Raw genomic sequence first — 20,126 nt, forward strand, 5'->3', positions numbered from 1 at the left:
AATATTAGAATATTATAATATATCTATCAATTTTAGTAGAATATTAGAATATTGTAACGTTCTAAAACTTCGATTTGATTATTTACAGTGTAGTATTCTATTAGAATATTTTACTCATACTTCGGAAAAAAAAAACGGTGATTTATTTATTTTATTTATTTATTTTTTTAATTTTTTTGGACAAATTAAATAACGAAAATAATATTTAGAAAAAGAAATTTTGGATTTTTTCTTTTATTTTGCTATTTATAATTTTTTTGATCTCTAAGATGAATGGCTAGGATCGCATCCCTATGTCTTACAAAATTAGCATGGTCTCCAATAAACCTCTACACACACATGTGTATATATATATATATATATATATATATATATATATATATATATATATATATATATATATATATATATATATATATATATATATGTGGAGAGAGAGAGGTTTAATATAGATAAAAAAGAGAAATTAAATATCATCCTAGTTTTTGTGATAATTACATGTGATATCTAATAAATCTTTTTTTAATTTTCTCTTTTAATTTTGACACGTGTATTGATGAAGACAGATAGATATAAATAAAAATATAGAAGGATATATGATTTCTCAAAAAATGAAAACAAAAACAAATTTCTTGAACACATTTAATACATGTGTATGGAGATCATAATGTTAATTTAAGCAAAAACTCACTTTAAAAAAATTAGAACTTATTTTCTCTTGATAAAAGAAACTAAATTTATGCAACAATCATAAACATTCAAATTCACATGCAAATATGAGTACATTCAAATTTGAATATAAGTAAATAATTTTGATTTTTTTTACCATTTCATAGTTTCAATAATTTTATTTATAAAGTAAATTATTTAGATTTATAAATAAAATTTACTCAAATCAAATGTAAATATGAACATTTATTCTTCAATATGTCCACATCAATAATCATAGACAATTGAGATTCTATGAATGAATTAATATATTAAAAATGTTTTTTCTCTAGTTTTGATTTACACGCGTGAATGTAACTCAAACTGAATTTTTAATTTTTTTTAGATATGTATGAATATTTTATTATCGAAGACAAAAAATCTGAATTTAAATATATACAATTATTTTTCTGATAAAAAATAAGTCTAAAATTAAAAAACAAAAATATATTTTCATTTCATTATAATCTTGTGTGTGTATATATATATTAACAAAATCATCTCTGCATATCACCCTAGGCCGAAACTTCATTGCTACACGCAAATTTAAACCCTTCACTGCATAGTCAGTTTCGTTTCCCCATTTTCCGATTCTGTTTACGTCGGAGCTCTGCCGTCCTCCGCCACAAAGGTCATGGGGACGTCCTTAATTCTTTCAGATCTCGGCACTGAAATCATAATTCCAGTTTGCGCTCTCGTCGGAATCGTTTTCTCTCTTTTCCAGTGGTTTCTCGTCTCCAAAGTTAAGCTGTCGCTGGATGGACCAGGCGGCAAGAATGCGTTCACGGAATCGTTGATTGAGGAAGAAGAAGGAATCAACGACCACAACGTCGTTCAGAAATGTGCTGAAATTCAGAACGCTATCTCTGAAGGTAATTTATAGTTCTTAGATTTCTATAGTTTGTGAAATCAAATATGTAGTTATAAATCCTTCAAATTTTATCCGTATAATTCAGATATTATGTATTATATAAGTAGTTTTCATTCATCTATAAGTTAAAGTTTACTTGTTCTTATTTATTTTATGTTTTTTTGATTCCGTAATTGGAATATTCTTCATGTTCTTTGTTTCTTTTATACCAGTAAGATAATAACTCTATCCGTGAAATTTGATGCTGTGGATTTGCTAGTTAACTTCAATATTGTTGATATTATATATTTATATTCCTGTATTTTTCATCACGAATTGTAACATATAATCGATTAATTCAATTTCCATGAAGCTGGATTAACTTGAAGCTTATTTTGTCTGCTTAGCCTTATAAACAGTATTCTTAATTAGTAATAGTAGTGGTTGTTTGATTAATTCAACTATATGTTCCATCATAAACATGTGTTTCTTGAATTAAACATATAATATGATCAACTATGTCAACATGATTAGTTCTTTAATCGTGCTATTTGACTGTTTATCCATTTCTATTGAATTTTACTTTTGTTATGCACATCTTCACAATTCCTCATCTGATTCCATTGTGGATCTAATTTGACAAGTATATTTCATGATATTGCAGGAGCAACCTCTTTCCTATTGACTGAATACAAATATGTTGGTATTTTCATGGTTGTTTTTGCTTTCATAATCTTTTTATTTCTTGGCTCTGTTGATGGATTTAGTACAAGTAGTCAACCATGTACATACAACATCACCAAGCAATGCAAGCCTGCACTTTTCACAGCCATCTTCAGCACTGTATCCTTTATCCTAGGGGCTGTAACCTCTGTTATCTCTGGTTTTCTTGGAATGAAAATTGCCACATACGCAAATGCCAGAACTACCCTTGAGGCAAGAAAAGGTGTTGGAAAGGCTTTCATTGTTGCATTCCGTTCTGGAGCTGTCATGGGATTCCTTCTAGCTGCAAATGGTCTTCTTGTGTTGTATATCACCATCAATTTGTTCAAGATTTACTATGGTGATGATTGGGAAGGGCTTTTTGAGGCCATAACTGGTTATGGACTTGGTGGTTCTTCAATGGCTCTTTTTGGTAGAGTTGCTGGTGGTATTTATACAAAAGCTGCTGATGTTGGAGCTGATCTTGTTGGCAAGGTTGAGAGGAACATTCCAGAAGATGATCCAAGAAATCCAGCTGTAAACATTTCTTTTTTCACTTAATACAACACTCAGTGGTTGTTTCTCTTTATGAGCTTAATCTGTATAAAAGGGAAGCTAAGAGTGATAGTTTGTTTGATGCAGGTGATTGCTGACAATGTTGGAGACAATGTTGGGGACATTGCTGGAATGGGATCTGATCTTTTTGGATCATATGCTGAGTCATCATGTGCTGCTCTTGTTGTTGCTTCCATTTCTTCATTTGGAAACAACCATGAGTTCACTTCAATGATGTACCCTCTTCTTATCAGCTCTGTGGGCATTCTTGTGTGTCTTCTCACCACTTTGTTTGCCACTGACTTTTTTGAAGTCAAAACTGTGAAAGAAATTGAACCTGCTTTGAAAAACCAGCTCATTATTTCAACTATTTTGATGACAATTGGTATTGCACTTGTTAGCTGGATTGCCCTTCCTTCCTCCTTCACCATCTTCAATTTTGGAGTCCAGAAAGAAGTTAAAAACTGGTAAGCTCCATGCTTTAATTCAGTTGGTAAATTTACTTGGTGTGTGTTTGGTTTTGAGGGATTCAAAGGTATTGGAATCTGGAATTCCATTCCGTGGTGTGTCAACGGAAATGAATTCTGGGAGATTTCTTTAAATCCATGTTTGAGGGATTTAAAGGACCAACTTGCCCTTGTAAACCTGTTGAAAAACTACATTCTAATTTCTTTGATAGATTTATAAACCAAACAGAAAAATAGTAAAGTAATGTGATTGAATTCCATATTTCCACTCCATTTTCTGTCAACCAAACACATGACAAATTACAATTTGTTCTTCTTCTTCTTTTTTTTTTATTAAAAGACCAAATTGCCCTTGTAAGCCTGTTAAAAAACTATATTCTAATTTCTCTAATAGATTTATAAACCAAACATCAAAATAGTAAAGTAATGTGATTGAATTCCATTCCATTTCCTGTCAACCAAACACATGACAGATTACAATTCCTTTGACATATTCCATTTCTTCCAAAAACATGATCTAAATGAAAAGGGTATTAATAGTATTTTATCATCATTCATAAACTTACCAAGTTCCACTTGCAGGCAATTGTTCTTATGTGTATGTGTTGGTTTATGGGCTGGCCTTATAATTGGATTTGTAACAGAGTACTACACTAGCAATGCTTACAGGTAAACCTTTATTATTATTATTTTCTTTTTAATTTATTTTCAATTTATAAACTCTTCCATTCCAACTAACTCCATTCCATCTTCTAGCCCTGTGCAAGATGTTGCTGATTCTTGCCGAACTGGAGCTGCAACAAATGTCATTTTTGGCCTTGCTTTAGGATACAAATCAGTCATCATCCCAATTTTTGCAATAGCAATTAGTATCTTTGTTAGTTTCACTTTTGCCGCCATGTATGGAGTCGCTGTTGCCGCCCTCGGAATGCTGAGCACCATCGCCACAGGATTAGCCATTGATGCGTACGGTCCCATTAGTGACAACGCCGGCGGCATAGCCGAAATGGCCGGCATGAGCCACCGGATTCGCGAACGAACCGACGCCCTCGATGCTGCCGGAAACACCACCGCCGCCATAGGAAAGGTACACTGCTTCCTAAAACCCAATGACAGGCTTTAGCACCATAAGGCTATGTTTGGCAGACTAGCTGAAAAGCTAGCTGGTAGCTGTAAATGCCATGTTTGGCAAGCCAAAAAGTAGCTTATAAGTTAGCGTTTTAAAAAGCTAGTTAGACTAGCTTTCCAGAAGTTTTTAAAAAATTTTCAAAATATATCCCTTACTTATTTATAGAAAACATATATTTGTTTAATGCCCTTTTCTAGCTACCTTATCAGCTACTTTTACCAAACGTCATTTTTTACCGGTTCAACTACATTTACCAAGCGCCACTTTTTACCGGTTAACAGTTGACTTTTCAACTAACAACTGACTTTTCAGTTAGTACGTCAAACATAGCCAAAGTGATAACATCTAAAAAGCTAGCTGGTAGTTGATAAAGTAATAACATCTAAAAAGCTAGCTGACAGTTAATAAAGTAATAAAATTTGGTAAAAACTAGCTGATAAGCCAAATGACATAAAAGGACATGTAGAAAACTTATGGAAACAAACATATAAGGGTATATTTGGAAAACTTGTGGAAAAAGCCAAATGAGCTTATCAATAACCTATCTCAACTTACGGGATAATTGTTGATCAAGTCAGATCTAGTCTCTTACCTGACTCAATAAGAGGCATATCAATTGTGGTATCAGATAGTCTGAATCTTGAATCTGACCTAACCTCTTGCGAGACCTAGTAAGAGGCATATCAAACAGTCTGTTAGCTTATAAGCTACTTTAGCAGTCTCACCAAGCACTACACTGCAACTCTAAGTTGGTTTTATATCTGTATTTTTTCCTAGGGTTTTGCGATCGGGTCTGCAGCGCTCGTGTCCCTCGCGCTTTTTGGCGCGTTTGTGAGCAGGGCGGAGATTACAACCGTAGACGTGTTGACTCCCAAAGTCTTTATCGGCTTAATTGTGGGGGCCATGCTTCCGTACTGGTTTTCCGCTATGACAATGAAGAGTGTCGGAAGTGCAGCTCTTAAGATGGTTGAAGAAGTGAGGAGACAATTCAATACAATTCCCGGGTTAATGGAAGGTACAGCCAAGCCTGATTACGCGACATGTGTCAAAATCTCAACGGATGCTTCCATCAAAGAGATGATTCCTCCGGGTGCTCTTGTCATGTTGACTCCTCTTATTGTTGGGTATTTCTTCGGTGTGGAAACACTTTCTGGTGTTCTTGCTGGATCTCTTGTTTCTGGCGTACAGGTAATTAAGTTTATTTGGTTAAATTCCATTTTATTAATTTATAAGGATATATTGTTTCTCACTTTGTAAAATGTAGGTTGCTATTTCTGCATCCAACACTGGTGGAGCTTGGGACAATGCGAAGAAATATATCGAGGTATATACTATATAATAATAATATTTAATAAACATTTTTTTTATTGTTTCTTTTTGGTTATTTGGTTATTTGATTATTTGATTATTACAACTTTATTTAGGCTGGTGCTTCTGAGCATGCGAGATCACTTGGACCGAAAGGGTCGGACCCACACAAGGCGGCTGTGATTGGGGACACTGTGGGGGACCCGCTAAAGGATACCTCTGGTCCGTCTCTTAATATTCTTATTAAGCTCATGGCTGTTGAATCGCTTGTGTTTGCTCCATTTTTTGCTGCACATGGAGGTCTTCTCTTCAAGATTTTCTAAGCTTGAAAATTATAGTAACTTTATCGCTTTTGTTGCATCTAACTATTGTTTTGGTCATTTTAGTGTATGTTGGTGTTTTTAATTTTCTCGAAATATGTGGGATTTAAAGGTTTGATCTACAATTAGAAAATTTTCCTAAAAATGTTTGTGATTCGGTTAAAGAGTGTTGTACTTATCACACTTATTGGTAAATCTAAATGGACCACAGAAAAATTTGCTCCTAGTATTTTATCTAAATGGTATGCGATTATCCTGATTCAGTATAAAATTTTTATCACTGTTATGGATTGGTGAAATAATATTATTCAATAATAGTACACCTTTAGCAGTATTCATTGATTAAGATAAATAAAATGATCCTACTTGTAATGTTACGTGTATTGAATGTTAAATAATATAACGCCTGATTATCTTAGTTCAAACGCACCATAAATGTTGAAAGAGTGAGATATGTGGAAATGATAAAGTGAAAATCATGAAGGATTATTAGTTTGGTAGGTGAAGAGGCAAAATTCAAAATAAGTTTAGAAGATGTAAGTCACATCGAACGGGAAGTTACCGAATGAGATTGTGAAGTATTAGATATTAATGAAAAAATAAAAACTACAAATAAGTCTTGACTTGGGGAGCTAATTACTCGTTTTTGTAACGACTCAACGTAAATGTTTCTTTTATTTTGATTTTGGGTATACCCAATTTACCTAAAAGATTAAGAAAAGATGCATATAATTTAACAAGTCATTTTCTTATTTAAAGTATAGATCCTAACATTACCTATTTAATTTAATATCATGTCATGTCAACACGGAAGTAAACAAGTTGTAATATCTGATCTAAACGACAAAATTGCAAAAATGGTCCTTGTAATTGACAAAATTCTATGATTTTGGTCCAAAAATTTTTTGTGGTGCATAAGTGGTTAATTTCAGATACTTTGTGTGGTTATGGTCTCTATGATTGACATTTTTGTGTGGTTTTGGTTCACACCCCACCTAAAATGACCAATATACCCTTATATTTCATTTTTAATTTCTTTTATTTTATTTATTATTGTTTTAATTAAAAGAAAAAAAAGAAATTACCACCCCATCCCCACCCTACTCTCTCTCTCTCTCTCTCTCTCTCAACATAATCACTCTATAATCTCCCTTTCTTCTACTGGCGCTCGGAAACCACTACTGTCACCCCTGCCAACACCTCCCCCTAGAAAACTCTGGTGATGATTGCTTGCGACCTAGATGCAAACTCCAGCGATGTGACCCACCTCCCACCGCTCATTCGTCTTCTCTGGTAGCGTTATCGTAACGCTATATGTTTGTTTCCAGATATGCAAACAATACCGACATACCATATCTGTTCTTTAAACATGTCACTCTACAGATTCATACACAGGGAAGAAGAGAGACATGTTGAACCCTTCAAATCGAAGTCATCTTCTTTAAATTCGTTAATTTTCCATCGTTTCAAGTCTTTTTGGATGGTGAGAAGATGGTGCAGCTCGACGAAGCTTTTGGTTTGATTTTTCCAGTGAGATTTGGGAGGGCGAGGCATCTGGTATGGTTTTCTTGAAAAAAATCCGATGAACAGTGGTGAAGGGATATCAAATCGTGGTGGGGAATGGCGATGGTTGGTAGCAAATAATGGCGGGGAATGGTGATAGTGGCGGAAGAAGAGAGAAAGAGAGATTGTGTATGAGAGAGAGAGAGAGAGAGAGCGAGCGAGAGAGACTTTTAGTATATTTAATTATTTAAAAACATTAATATAAATATTAAAAAAATAAAAAGACAAATCTAAAAGGTATAATAGTCTTTTTAAGTGTATAGGGACTATAAACACTAAAAAGATCCAAAATTAGACCACTATAGGGGTGTTTGGCTTTATCATTTTGAAACACAAAAATCATTTTTGAAAAAGTTACAAAAAATTAGGTTTTTCTGACTTTTCCAAAAAGTCAGTTTTTCTTATATCCAAAATCCAAAAATAATTTTTAAAATATTTTTACCAAATATTTTTAAAATTTTATCTTTTCCAAAAAACACTTTTACTTAACACCACCTATGTACCACTAATTTTTTTTTTTGAATCAAAACCACCTAATTTTTTAGACTCCCTCTAATGCAATGGTAATGTGTAGACTGTAGAGGTTTGTATCATATCGAAATATGCCAACCCTATGGACTCCATCTACCACGTTGGTAAACTTTAGCATTGCCTATGACGGCTGTCCTGTTGAGTTGTTGTACAGTATAACCTAAAAATGCAACCACGAGTCTCTAAAAATATCGTTTTTGTCGAGTCAATAAAATACAAAGCTTTTGAAAAGAAGGTACTTCCATAACTATGTTTAAGAAAATAGTTCCTTTTTGAATTTTAATGTTTAATAATAAGTTAACGAGTTAAACGAGTTATTCATTCCCATCGTCGCCTCCACATCCATTTTCTTCTTCACAGACACTGGTTTTCATCTCTCATTCCCCATCGATTTCATCTGCTCATTTCTCCATTCTCCCACCAGATCAAAAATCAAATTGATTTTGATACATCCATTTTCTCACAACACCATAACCAAATCGAAATAAAAAGGTACCTTTTCTTCGTGGGTACCGTTTAATTTGGTGATTTCCCCACATCAGTACCTTCGTCGGAAAATGCTTTCCATTTCTCCGACGATATCTAAATTCTCCAATCTTTCCGACCTCCACCACCTAAATCGCGGCCGATACAGCCGCCACTCTCTATCCCATCTTGTGCCGCCGCCGCCGTCGACTCATATCCGGAACACCAAAACCCTACGTCTCCGACATAATTTCAGAATCTCCGCCATAGACGCCGCTCAACCCTTTGACTACGAATCCAAAATCTCCGACCACATTGCCAAATCCAAAACCCTAAAAATTGCCATTGTAGGGTTCGGCAACTTCGGCCAATTCCTTGCAAAAACCCTAGTCCGTCAAGGCCACACCGTCCTTGCACATTCTCGCACCGATTACTCCGCCATCGCCGCCGAGATTGGCGTCTCTTTCTACTCTAACGCCGATGACATCTGCGAAGAACACCCCGAGGTAATCCTCCTCTGCACATCAATCCTCTCAACTGACAAGGTACTCCGTTCATTACCATTACAGAGATTAAAACGCAGCACATTATTCGTAGACGTTTTATCAGTCAAAGAGTTTGCTAAAGATCTTTTCTTGCAAATACTGCCATTAGATTTCGATATTCTATGTACACATCCAATGTTTGGACCCGAAAGTGGTAAAAACAGCTGGAAAGATCTTCCATTTGTGTACGACAAAGTTAGAATCGGTCGTGATGAATCTAGGGTTTCCCGCTGTGAAAAGTTTCTTGATTCTTTCGCAAGAGAAGGGTGTATAATGAAGGAGATGACATGTGCAGAGCATGATCAACATGCAGCAGAGTCTCAATTCATAACACATACAGTCGGAAGGATCTTGGAAAAGCTTGATTTGGATAGTACTCCGATTAACACAAAAGGGTATGAAAGATTGTTGGATTTAGTTGAGAACACATCGAGTGATAGCTTTGAGTTGTACTATGGGTTGTTTATGTATAACAAGAATGCAATGGAGCAATTGGAAAGATTGGATTTAGCTTTTGAATCTTTGAAAAAAGAGTTGTTTGGGCATTTACATGAGGTTTTGAGGAAGCAATTGTTTGGGACAAAGGAAAGATCTTTAGGGCTTTTACAAGAACCACGAGCTTTGTCAAAGCTTCCTCCTAATGGGAATGGATCTTCTCTTCCACCTCAATCGGATTCTTCTAATTAATTGAGGATAGCTCAAAAGAGTTTCCAATTCATGGTATGTTTATCCTAGTTCTAGAGTTTGATTGTATTTTAAATGTCTAAAATACCCTTGGGTAGAGAAAAATAAAGAATCATGTGGACTTAAAATTATACAACAACTTAATCACAAATATGACCAAAGTGGTATAATGGTATGGTGTATTTTTGATCCCTTACTTATGATTCTTGTAAAGTTTTTGGTCCCTTTTCCTAGTAAATTAACTATGTGTTAATAGCAATTCCATAATTTGCAATGGGCACATTGTTAAATTGCTTGTCATTCATTTTAATTGTTAAAAAAATGGTGATTTTGATGAATAAACCATCATGGTCATTTTTGTGATTATCACTACTATTAATGATATAATAACACACAATTATGTACTTTTAACTTGAAACTTCCTGAAAATGAAATGTTGCAATCTTTTCGACTATTTGTTCATTTAGTTACACAAATGGTTTCTTACATTTTTGTTTTTTGTATGATGTTTTTATTTGCTAATGTTGGTGTTGTGTGCTTTCTTTTGAAGGTGAAGAGCATTTTCTATGTTGTGTGATGTGTTGTATTGCTTATGAGTCAAACGGGAAAGGAGACCACAATCTCAATGCATACTACTCATATTTCCTCACTTGTATGAAGCTCCAATGTTTGTTATTTTGTTTTTTAGTTTTTTCTATTAGAAAAGATTGCCATAGTAGGCTTTGTAACTTGTGTCATTTGCTCCATTTTTGTTCGATTTATTCATATTTTCTATGATTTGTGCCAATGGGGTTCCTAGCAAGTTGAAAAATAAAATAGATAATGACTTGAAAGGGTAACAAGATTTTAATTTTGTTTATATTTAGTCTTTGAACCTTTTTTTTGTATCTGATTTACCCATGAATATTATTTGAAATTATTTATATTTTACCCTTATGACTGTCTACAATCTCGGTTATAACAAATATGAACAATTTCGAATAATTCATGGATAAATTAAATAGAAAAAAAAAGTTTTGTATATTTATAACTAAATATGAACTAAGTTGAAAAATATCATATGTTCTCATTTGTTTTAAACCCCAACCATGTTTTGTTAAGTGAGTGTTCAAATTTATTGCAAACATGAATATTGTGGATTTATATTTACCATATATAATTTATTAATCATAATTTTTAGAGATAATGACTTGAAAGGGTAACAGACTTTTGACTTTGTTCATATTTAGTTACTAAACTTTTTTTCGTTATCTATTTGCCATTAAACTATTGAAACTGTTCATATTTTACCCTTATGATCGGTTGTTACCGGTCATAAGGGTAAAATGTGAACAGTTTCAATAGTTCAGTGGGCAAATAGATAATGAAAAAAAGTTTAATGACTGAATGTGAACAAAATCGAAAGTTCGTTTCCTTCTAAAACGTTCAATGATTAAATGTGAACAAACTTCCTTTGGGATTATGTTTTAGCAAATTTCTTATTTTTGTTAAATTCTAGTGTAACGCCCTGTTTCTGGTATGTATTTGATCTACTTTTATACCATTTGTATTAGTGACTCAACGAGTGGCAGCCCTAACTCGTCGAGTAGATGCGAGGTTGGGACGCGGGTTTAAGTAATCTACTCGCCGAGTCCGTGCTTGGACTCGACGAGTAAGCAAGTCTGGATGAAACCCTAATTAAAGGGTTTACACCCTATTTAAACAACATTATGGGCTTCGAGTCCAGCCTCCATCACCTCCGAGCATTACTTTTGAAACCCTAATTCCCTTTTGGCAAACTTGAGCTTTCTTAGTGACTTGGAGGGTTTTAGGTGCATTGTGTATCTAGTAGAAGAGTTGGAAGGAATAAGGATCAAGGGAGAAAGACTAGATCTAGGAGCAACATCAGTTTCTTTTCACTTTCAGGTAATCAAGCTCAAAACTTGACTTGTGGTTTTATAGATTTTCTCCTTTGCTTCTTTATGGAGTTTTAGGGTCAATAAGCTTGATCCTTAAGACTTGGACGTCCCAAGTCGATTCACCTTCAGATCCAGACTCTAGAACCAAGTTCATGGTATAAGGATGCAAGCTTTTTGGCCATATTAGCCCATGCACCTCTTTAGACCTCTTTTTGGGTCCTTTAAGCTTATACTTCCATGCATGCATGTAAAGTTCATAACTTTACGTGTTAGATCAACCTTAGAAGCCCATATCTACCTTTTAGATAAGGATTCTACATCAGAAATCGAGTTATAGACTTGGACAATGGGCGACTCGACGAGTTGTTCTTGGAACTCAGCGAGTCCGAGGCTTGAGTCCCCAATCTATTGTGGTTCAAAGGAGCCCAGTTGAGTATTAGCAGAGGTTTTCGAAAGTTGAATTTTTGTAAAACCAAAATCAGATCGGAAATTTTGATTTTTTATTTTGGAAAATACCAAACCATTGTTTTTTATTTCGATTTCAGTTTTTCGTTTTCTTTAATATATTTTTCGGGGTTTTTGTTTTTTTTTTTTTTTTTTTATTTCATAGATTTGTTCATCAACAAATGTTGCTATAATTTAACAAAAATAAATAATTTGCTAAAACATAATTCCATAGGAAGTTTGTTCACATTTAGTCATTGAACTTTTTAGAAGGAAATGAACTTTCGATTTTGTTCACATTTAGTCATTAAACTTTTTTTCATTATCTATTTGCTACTGAACAATTGAAACTGTTCACATTTTACCCTTATGACCGGTAACAACCGGTCATAAAGGGTAAAATATGAACAGTTTCAATAGTTCAATGACAAATAGATAACGAAAAAAAGTTTAGTGACTAAATGTGAACAAAGTCGAAAGTTCGTTACCCTTTCAAGTCATTATCCCTAATTTTTAAACATCACAATAATCATTTTGTTGACACCTCATATGTATTACCATGTTGAGTATTCTAATATTTCATTAATCATAGTTACACTACTCTTGTGTTACTTTATAACATATAACATTATACTAGCTATATTAGTGATTTTAAAGAAATATTAGAGCCTTAAAGAAATAAAAAGATATAAGGAAGATGTGATAAAATGGTCGTACCAACATTATAATAAAGTTAATTTTACTCAAATATTTACATGTAACATCTTGCTCTAACATATGCTTCTTGTTAGAAATAAAAAGATATAATAAAGATTTGATAAAATGATCATTACCAACAATAGACAAAATTGCAAACATGGTCCCTGTGGTTAGGTCGAAATTGCTACTTTTGGCCAAAAAGGTTTGGGCTAGCACTCAGGGTCCAAAGGTTTTTATTTTCTTGCCACTTTGGTCCAATTTACTTTAAACTTTATTGTAATGACCAATTTGCCCTTGTTTTTTTTTGTTTTTTCAGGTTTTTTATTTATTAAAATACTTTTATAATTATTAAAAGAAAAAAGGAAATCTCAATATATATATATATATCTCTCTCCCTCTCTCATACACCTTCAAACTCCAATGTCCTTTTCTGCCATCATAACCACCACCAGTCCACATTACCACCGCCACCGGTTGGACGTCAGGAAATTTAACTAGCTCCGGCGAGATACTATTTTTTGGCAAGAAAAAAAAATCACTTATGGGTCTCGAATTTGATTTCCGGCGAGAAAAAGTTGCAGGTGGGTGAGTGGGTCTCAAACTCCCATTTTAGGAATAATGATTTGCAGGTGGGAGGTTCAACAAAACTCAACCCAAAACTTAAGATGATTGTGTTCAAGTGTTCTTGGTATGAACAAATAGAAGCCCAAAATGTAAGATCTGAAATCTTGTTCATAGTGAAGCAAATCAAAATTATTGTCATTTTGGTTCTTATGTTCCAAAAATGACCACCGATGAGCAAACCCTAGAACTTAACCTGAAATCTTTGGAGTCTTGATGAACTTAACTTGAAATCTTCAGAAAACCCTTCATAACTCCAAAAACTCTAATTTTGATTTTGGGTTTCTTCACCGATCCAACCATCACCGACTCAATTTCTTATACAACCACCATCACTGCAGCTACCAAGTCAGATCAAAGATAAACCTCCATGGCAGACAACGATTTCACAGTTGGAGATGACCCCAACATCTTAGCATCTTCGTTTTATTGATGAAGAAAGAGAAACAGTGGGGTTGACGACCGTAATGTGAGTGTGTATGTGCCTAAGCTCTTGAGAGACTGTAGAGAAATGGTGAGAGAGGTGTCGTTTGACCTCAAATATGGGTTGTATGTATGTGTTTTGCGTTTATGATCAAAGTCGAAATCTGCAAAATCTTTGAAGAACAAAAATATTGAATCTGAGTTCTTTAACATTTGGTTTCATGTTTTTCAGATCTCTTGTGTTCATCTTCATTTTGGTTCATCTGGTGTGTGTTTTTATATAAAAACAAGTATGTGTTTATGTTTAAGAACAAATCGAGAATGGATTAGTCGGAGAAGGGGAAATGTAGGCAGTGAGAGAAAGCATAGAAATCTTGGGAAGAAGAAGTGGGTGGAGGATTTTGGCTTTCTTTTCCATAGGAGAGAGAGAGGGAGAGAGAGAGGAGGGGGAGGGAGGGAGAGAGAAAAATATATTTTTTATTTTTCTTTTAATTATTAAAGTATTTAAGTAAATAAAAAACTAAAAAAAAACAAAATCCAAGGGCAAAATCGTCATTACAAAAAAGTTTAAAGTAAATTGGACAAAGTGACAAGAAAATGAAAACCTTTGGACCATGAGTGCTAGTCCAAACTTGTTTGCCCCAAAGTGACAATTTCGACCTAACCACATGGACCATTCTTGCAATTTTGTCCCAACATTATAATAAAATTAATTTTACTCAAATATTTGCAACATGTAACATGTTGTTCTAACATATACTTCTTGTTAAAAATCAAATGCTACAAATGTGAGGCCTATATTTGCAATAAATTTAAACACTCACTTAACAAAACAAGGTTGAAATTGTTTAAAATAAACTAAGATATATGACAATTTGTTCATAACATATAAATAATCGGTGTAAACGATAAAGATAAGTATTTTACCAGAAAATATGAATTTCTTAAGTTTTATAACAACTTTTATGTAACCATAAGAAAAGTTTTATGTTGATTGTGACAATAAAAAGAAGGGATAATGACTTGAAATTGTAACAAAATAAAACGTGAAACAAGAATTCAATAACATTTCAGCAACATATAATCAAAATTCATCAAGATTTCAGCAAAAAAAAAAAAAGAAGAGGTTGGAAGAGGCAATACAAATGTTGCCCCAAACAGAAAGCGTGCATAGGTTTTTTTTACTTCGAAGACTTCTAAAAATCAAACAACTGCGAGATGAAAAGTGCTGCGCCATGCAACAATAAGAGGTCTGAAGATGTTTTTTTTTTTTTTTTTTTTTTTTTTTTTTTTTTTTTTTTTTACAAAAAACAAGCAACACCTTAGTAGTTTTTATGAATAATTAAGTCTTTGAGGGGCCTTTTTCACTCCCCCAGCCTAAAAGATGTTCACTTAGCATTTTTCTCCAAGATTTTTAGCATCCTTGATTTTGAATCCACCTCGTTGCAGATTTGAAAACATTTGTTTGTAGTATCAGCCACATACGGTTTTCCATTTTCCTTAAACCATTGATAACAAATCTTTCGGAATTCAATTTCATTCGATATTCGTTTCCCCATTAAGCAAATACCACTTCAAAATCCGTGAAATTGCTCTCTAGTTCCGAGGGCTCTAAGAAAGTGATTCGTGGTCAGATAGATATATGCAATTGTATCACCACAAGGACTAGGGGGAAGTTATGTATGGGAGATAGGATGCAGTAACTTACTGAACCGAGGATAATAGTCATCAATGTCAGGAAGATGAAGAGGTCGAGTCTGTTCAGGGTAGCAACCATGTATTAATTTAGTAATATCATAACCTGAAAGCTTTGTTGTAAAATCCTGCAATTTATGTTTCATGCGTACAAGTAAATCAGCAAAGGGTGTAAATATTAAATAGGAAAAAATAGCTTAATGATTAAATATGTTATTCATGACAGGCATGTCGTAATGACTTTCTCAGGATAACCTAACGCCTTGTTCCGAGTTCTACTTAAGGAGAGAAATGGGAGGATACGGAGGGAAAGTGAGGGGTGTCAAAGGAAAATCGTGTTCCCGAGTTTCATTAATGAAAGGAAAGTGAGGGGAGGGGAAGGATTTTGGAGTCATATTTTCCTTCCAAATTGGGCGGATTTAGGAAGAAAGTGAGGGGAAGGAAAATTTTAAGTTTTATTTTCTTTTTCCTCCTAACTCGGGAACACAAAAACTTAAAATTTTCCTTTCATTTCCTTCAAACTCAGGAACACGAAATAATGAATATTTTCCTTTACCTCCCTTTCTTTCTGTCAAAATTTTCCTTCCATTTCCTTTAACGAATTTACAAAAAAACTCGGGAACAAGGCGTAAGTTCATGTATGATAGAACATGTATAACTAGATACACGACACAAACAAGTTAATATATTACCATCTAGATTTTTTGTGTATGGGATTTATTGTGAAGTGGAATCAATAAATTATACTAGATCATCAATTTTCAATGCTTATAGTGAAAGAGCTGTAAGAAATTCGGGATAATAATAGCCTTGGAAATTCTGAGAATTGTGGTTTCACTTTCAGATTAAAGTATTTGGGTGGTACTCCCAATCTTTAATCGGATAAGACTCAGAATTGAGAGGAAGAACAGAAAATATGGTTGTTATGAATTTTGTGATTGTTGCTGTACCAGGAAAAACTGATGACCAAAAAGATTAAGTAGTTAATTTGTCTGAAAACTATCAAGGTAGTTTTCTTTGTCCAAAAACTACTCCAACTATCAAAAGCAATAACGTACAGTCACAAAAACGGATTTTTAATAAAGGTCAAAATGAAGTAAAAAACTGGGTTTATTTACAGAAAATTCAGTTTTCTAAGGCATTTTTTATATAGCAATATAACTCGTATAAAAAATTTCCACGCTGACGTGGCAGCTTGACCCCAGCCAGGGGCTCTGCCCCGTAGACCCCGCTCCCAGGGCGCTGCCCCCGGACCCCCGTTCGTTTAGGGGCTTTGCCCCTAAATAACAGTCTACTTCGAATCTTGAATAAATTTAAACAAGTGTGCACTCCGCACATTCCTTGTTTAATATTCACCAAGATTGAATTTTGGTCAACAAGTCAATCCATTATATTTAAATACACATTGATGATACAAAATCACCAACAAGAGCTCAAACTGTACCTCATCGAACAATATCTTACGTCTGTCAAGCCATGGCCCACAAACCGTTCCACCCCTAAAGGAACCATCTTGATCTCGTATTTTGTGCAAGAAATCAAGCGTTCGAGCGATCCCTACTGCTATTTTCACCTTTGTAACCAATGGAAGTCGTGCTACACCTCCTATATACAACCCATAAAAATTGAATTAAAAATTTGTAGTATTTTCAAATTTCATTTATAAATGGAGTTATTTATGTTGGTTACCGGTGTCGAGGAGATCCGAAAGTTTCCGGTAGGCCCGAATTCATACACAAGGGAGAGCTTTTTGCCTTCCAAGTAATATCCTATGAGCTTTTCAAGGTTGGGATGATTGAAGTCTTTCAACATTTCCAAATCCAACTGCATTCAAAAGTGATCATGTTCCACAACGGCGTACTTAATTCCATAAAAATAAAATAAAAAATACATGCAACAGATCCGGGTTTGCATGTCAAACTTTAAATAAATAGGGTACTTTACCCGGTCTGCACATTCATATCCATCAAGTCCCTTAATTGCAACCGGCAATCTGGTATTTTCTTCAGAGGGGGAATATCTTGTTTTATGGATCCAGCCATTGTAAACAGTCACCTTATTTAGATCACTAAACCATGTGTCATTTCTAAATTTGTTCAATTCACCATACATATTTCCATAGTTGTTCAACTCATCATACGTGAACGATTTTAGATCTGTAGCTACTAATTCCTCATGCTGAAGAGGCACTTCACACTGATCATTTCCATCTTTGTTGGTTGAAGAGCACTGATTCAGGTTGTTATCAGTGCTCTTTGATGAACTTTTGTCAATTTGGTCTTTGAAGAAAAAGGATAAGAAATGGCAAACAATATCAGCGTTAGAAACAGTTACATATGAGATCATAAGTGAAGAAAAACTAGCTTGTACATCTACCCATGGAAGACATCAATGACATTCTTATTTGACAAAGCAAAAGTGTTCGACTTAGATATAGGGAAGAGAAGAAATAAATCCATGACATTATCAACTTCCACAAAATGGACCTAACCGGGAAAAGAATAAAAAGGTTGCACAAATAAAGCTTATGTACGGGTATTCTATGACGTAATTATTTCAGCTATAATAGTGCATGCTAATTGGTAATTAATAGCGATTATAACCATGAACACACAATTTAAATGATGGTAGAGGGTTCCATGATGCATATATACATAAACTAGGATCATTTCCTTGTTATCATCACAATAGCCAATCAAAGACACCATGTGAAGTGACGCAACTTAGAAAACATCTCAACTCAGGTGCCCCCTGATTTGATTTAGAATCCAACCGCTTGATGGCCACAACATAACTAGTTTCTTCGATAGAAATACAACCTTTGTACACCTTTCCGAACCCTCCCTCACCAATGACGAGTTCCTCATCAAAATCTCTAGTTGCAGATCGAATCTCTGCAAGAGAAAATCTAACGCATGGTTGTGCTGAAGTTAATGATGGCATTTTGTCAGCCTCATCAAATTAGAGGACATAATCTTGGCTTGTTATTAAATTCTGTATTCAACTTTTTGATAAGAATGTACTTCTATCATTTTTAGCAGACAGGTATTAATTAGCTTGCAACTTTTAGGAAACCCTTCGCAGCAAGTGGGATGATTTCACCAACTCAGAAAAGTCATACTTTCATGCTACAAAGCAAGCAACTCTCTCATACTGAAAGAAAATTTCCTAATCAACAAGGGGGATGATTTCATCATCAAGGAAGACTTATCACAAGTTGGCTCGAGCCGGTTGCACCCTAATTCTACATCATAAAAAAGTCGGTGATCACACTGACGCATGCCTCTAAAAAGATTATTTAAAAAAATTAGTGTTAGAATTGATCAACTTTTGCCCTCATGCGGCAACAAAACAGAAAGGGAGACAGCGGTCAAAAAAAACTGAAAGAAGCAACCGCCTAACCGCCAACTTCTTGCACAAGGGCTAAAACTTAAACTATATTTCATTATTATAAGGATCTAATTTTTATTTTTAAGTCAGTAAATTTGTTACCTACGTGCTAATAACATTATCACAGTTTTTGGGATTCCATGTCACACAAAAGAATATCAACGATCATGCTTGAAAATTTAAACTACATACTTTTAACAGTTAAAAACGTGTTATTCAATAATCTATTTGTCTATCATTTTAAGAAAAAAAAACACATTTTTAATGGTAAAGTTAAAATAAGTAAAATTCGAAATAACGCGTTCCCCAAATATTAGTTAATTATCTTTTGGCTTTTGCACGTTACATTTTGTTATTATATCTTGGTCAATGAATGTAAAAGATTCCACATTATTGAATTAAGTAAGTATAACAGAAAAAATTGTCTGGTGGCTTTATTTTATAATTGGAATATTATACAATATAAATTTAATTAATTAAAAACTAACAAGCCAGCCTATCCGTATGAACCAAAACTACCACTAATCAAGACCGGTGATTATTTAACCAACAAAGCTTTCGATTTCAATTTTTCATATGATGTTACTAATATTTTTACCAAAATACTTCTAGCTCAATGGTATCTAGTGATTGCCGCTCGTTATTTTCAATGAATTTTTGTTGCTCGACAAAATAAAACTCATCATCACCGATGTCCAACATTAAGGTGTTTTTTTATTCTTTACTAGTTATTGGTTATTTTGTTCTCATAATTATCATATATCATTACAATGTTTCCTAATATTAGGAAGTCAAAGAAGGAAAAAAAATAAATGGATTAGATCGAATGCACTCCTAAAAGGGAGCTATGCATAAATTTATTAAAACATAGTAATTCTAATGTGTCGAATGGGCATGATGTAACATACACTTTACTAACGTTGTTCAATTATCATGTTTCATATGCTTGTTAGTTTAAAAATGAATATTATTAGATATTATGTAGTTTTAAACGTTTAAAGTAGGTAGTTATAATGTAATAGAATTATATGTTTTAAAAACACCATTTTTCGATAGTGTTTTGAGCGTCGAGTTCTAACAAAATAGTTTTATAAGATTTGAAGTTAAACTAAGTTTAGAATCATTTGGA

General features: G+C 33.9%; 2 protein-coding genes and 1 pseudogene across 2 annotated transcripts; 2 read left to right on the forward strand and 1 right to left on the reverse strand.

The window, feature by feature from the left end:
- Positions 1 to 1,204: 1,204 nt before the first annotated feature.
- Positions 1,205 to 6,265, forward strand: LOC111877800 (pyrophosphate-energized vacuolar membrane proton pump). Its single transcript, XM_023874302.3, has 8 exons — positions 1,205 to 1,580; positions 2,223 to 2,797; positions 2,903 to 3,282; positions 3,865 to 3,951; positions 4,039 to 4,369; positions 5,189 to 5,599; positions 5,676 to 5,735; positions 5,836 to 6,265. Exons 1-8 carry the CDS (start codon positions 1,343 to 1,345, stop codon positions 6,040 to 6,042), a joined length of 2,289 nt encoding a protein of 762 aa, XP_023730070.1. The 5' UTR covers positions 1,205 to 1,342; the 3' UTR covers positions 6,043 to 6,265.
- A 2,089-nt stretch (positions 6,266 to 8,354) lies between these two features.
- LOC111877801 (arogenate dehydrogenase 2, chloroplastic) lies at positions 8,355 to 10,614 on the forward strand. The gene is made up of 2 exons (XM_023874303.3): positions 8,355 to 9,863; positions 10,378 to 10,614. The coding sequence occupies exon 1, from the start codon at positions 8,691 to 8,693 to the stop codon at positions 9,828 to 9,830; it is 1,140 nt and encodes a 379-aa protein (XP_023730071.1). The 5' UTR covers positions 8,355 to 8,690; the 3' UTR covers positions 9,831 to 9,863; positions 10,378 to 10,614.
- Positions 10,615 to 15,223: 4,609 nt separating this feature from the next.
- Positions 15,224 to 17,458, reverse strand: LOC122195180 (probable serine/threonine-protein kinase PBL6; annotated as a pseudogene).
- Positions 17,459 to 20,126: the final 2,668 nt, after the last annotated feature.

This window comes from Lactuca sativa, chromosome 7, assembly GCF_002870075.4.
Source record: "Lactuca sativa cultivar Salinas chromosome 7, Lsat_Salinas_v11, whole genome shotgun sequence".
NCBI classification, from domain to species: Eukaryota; Viridiplantae; Streptophyta; class Magnoliopsida; order Asterales; family Asteraceae; genus Lactuca; species Lactuca sativa.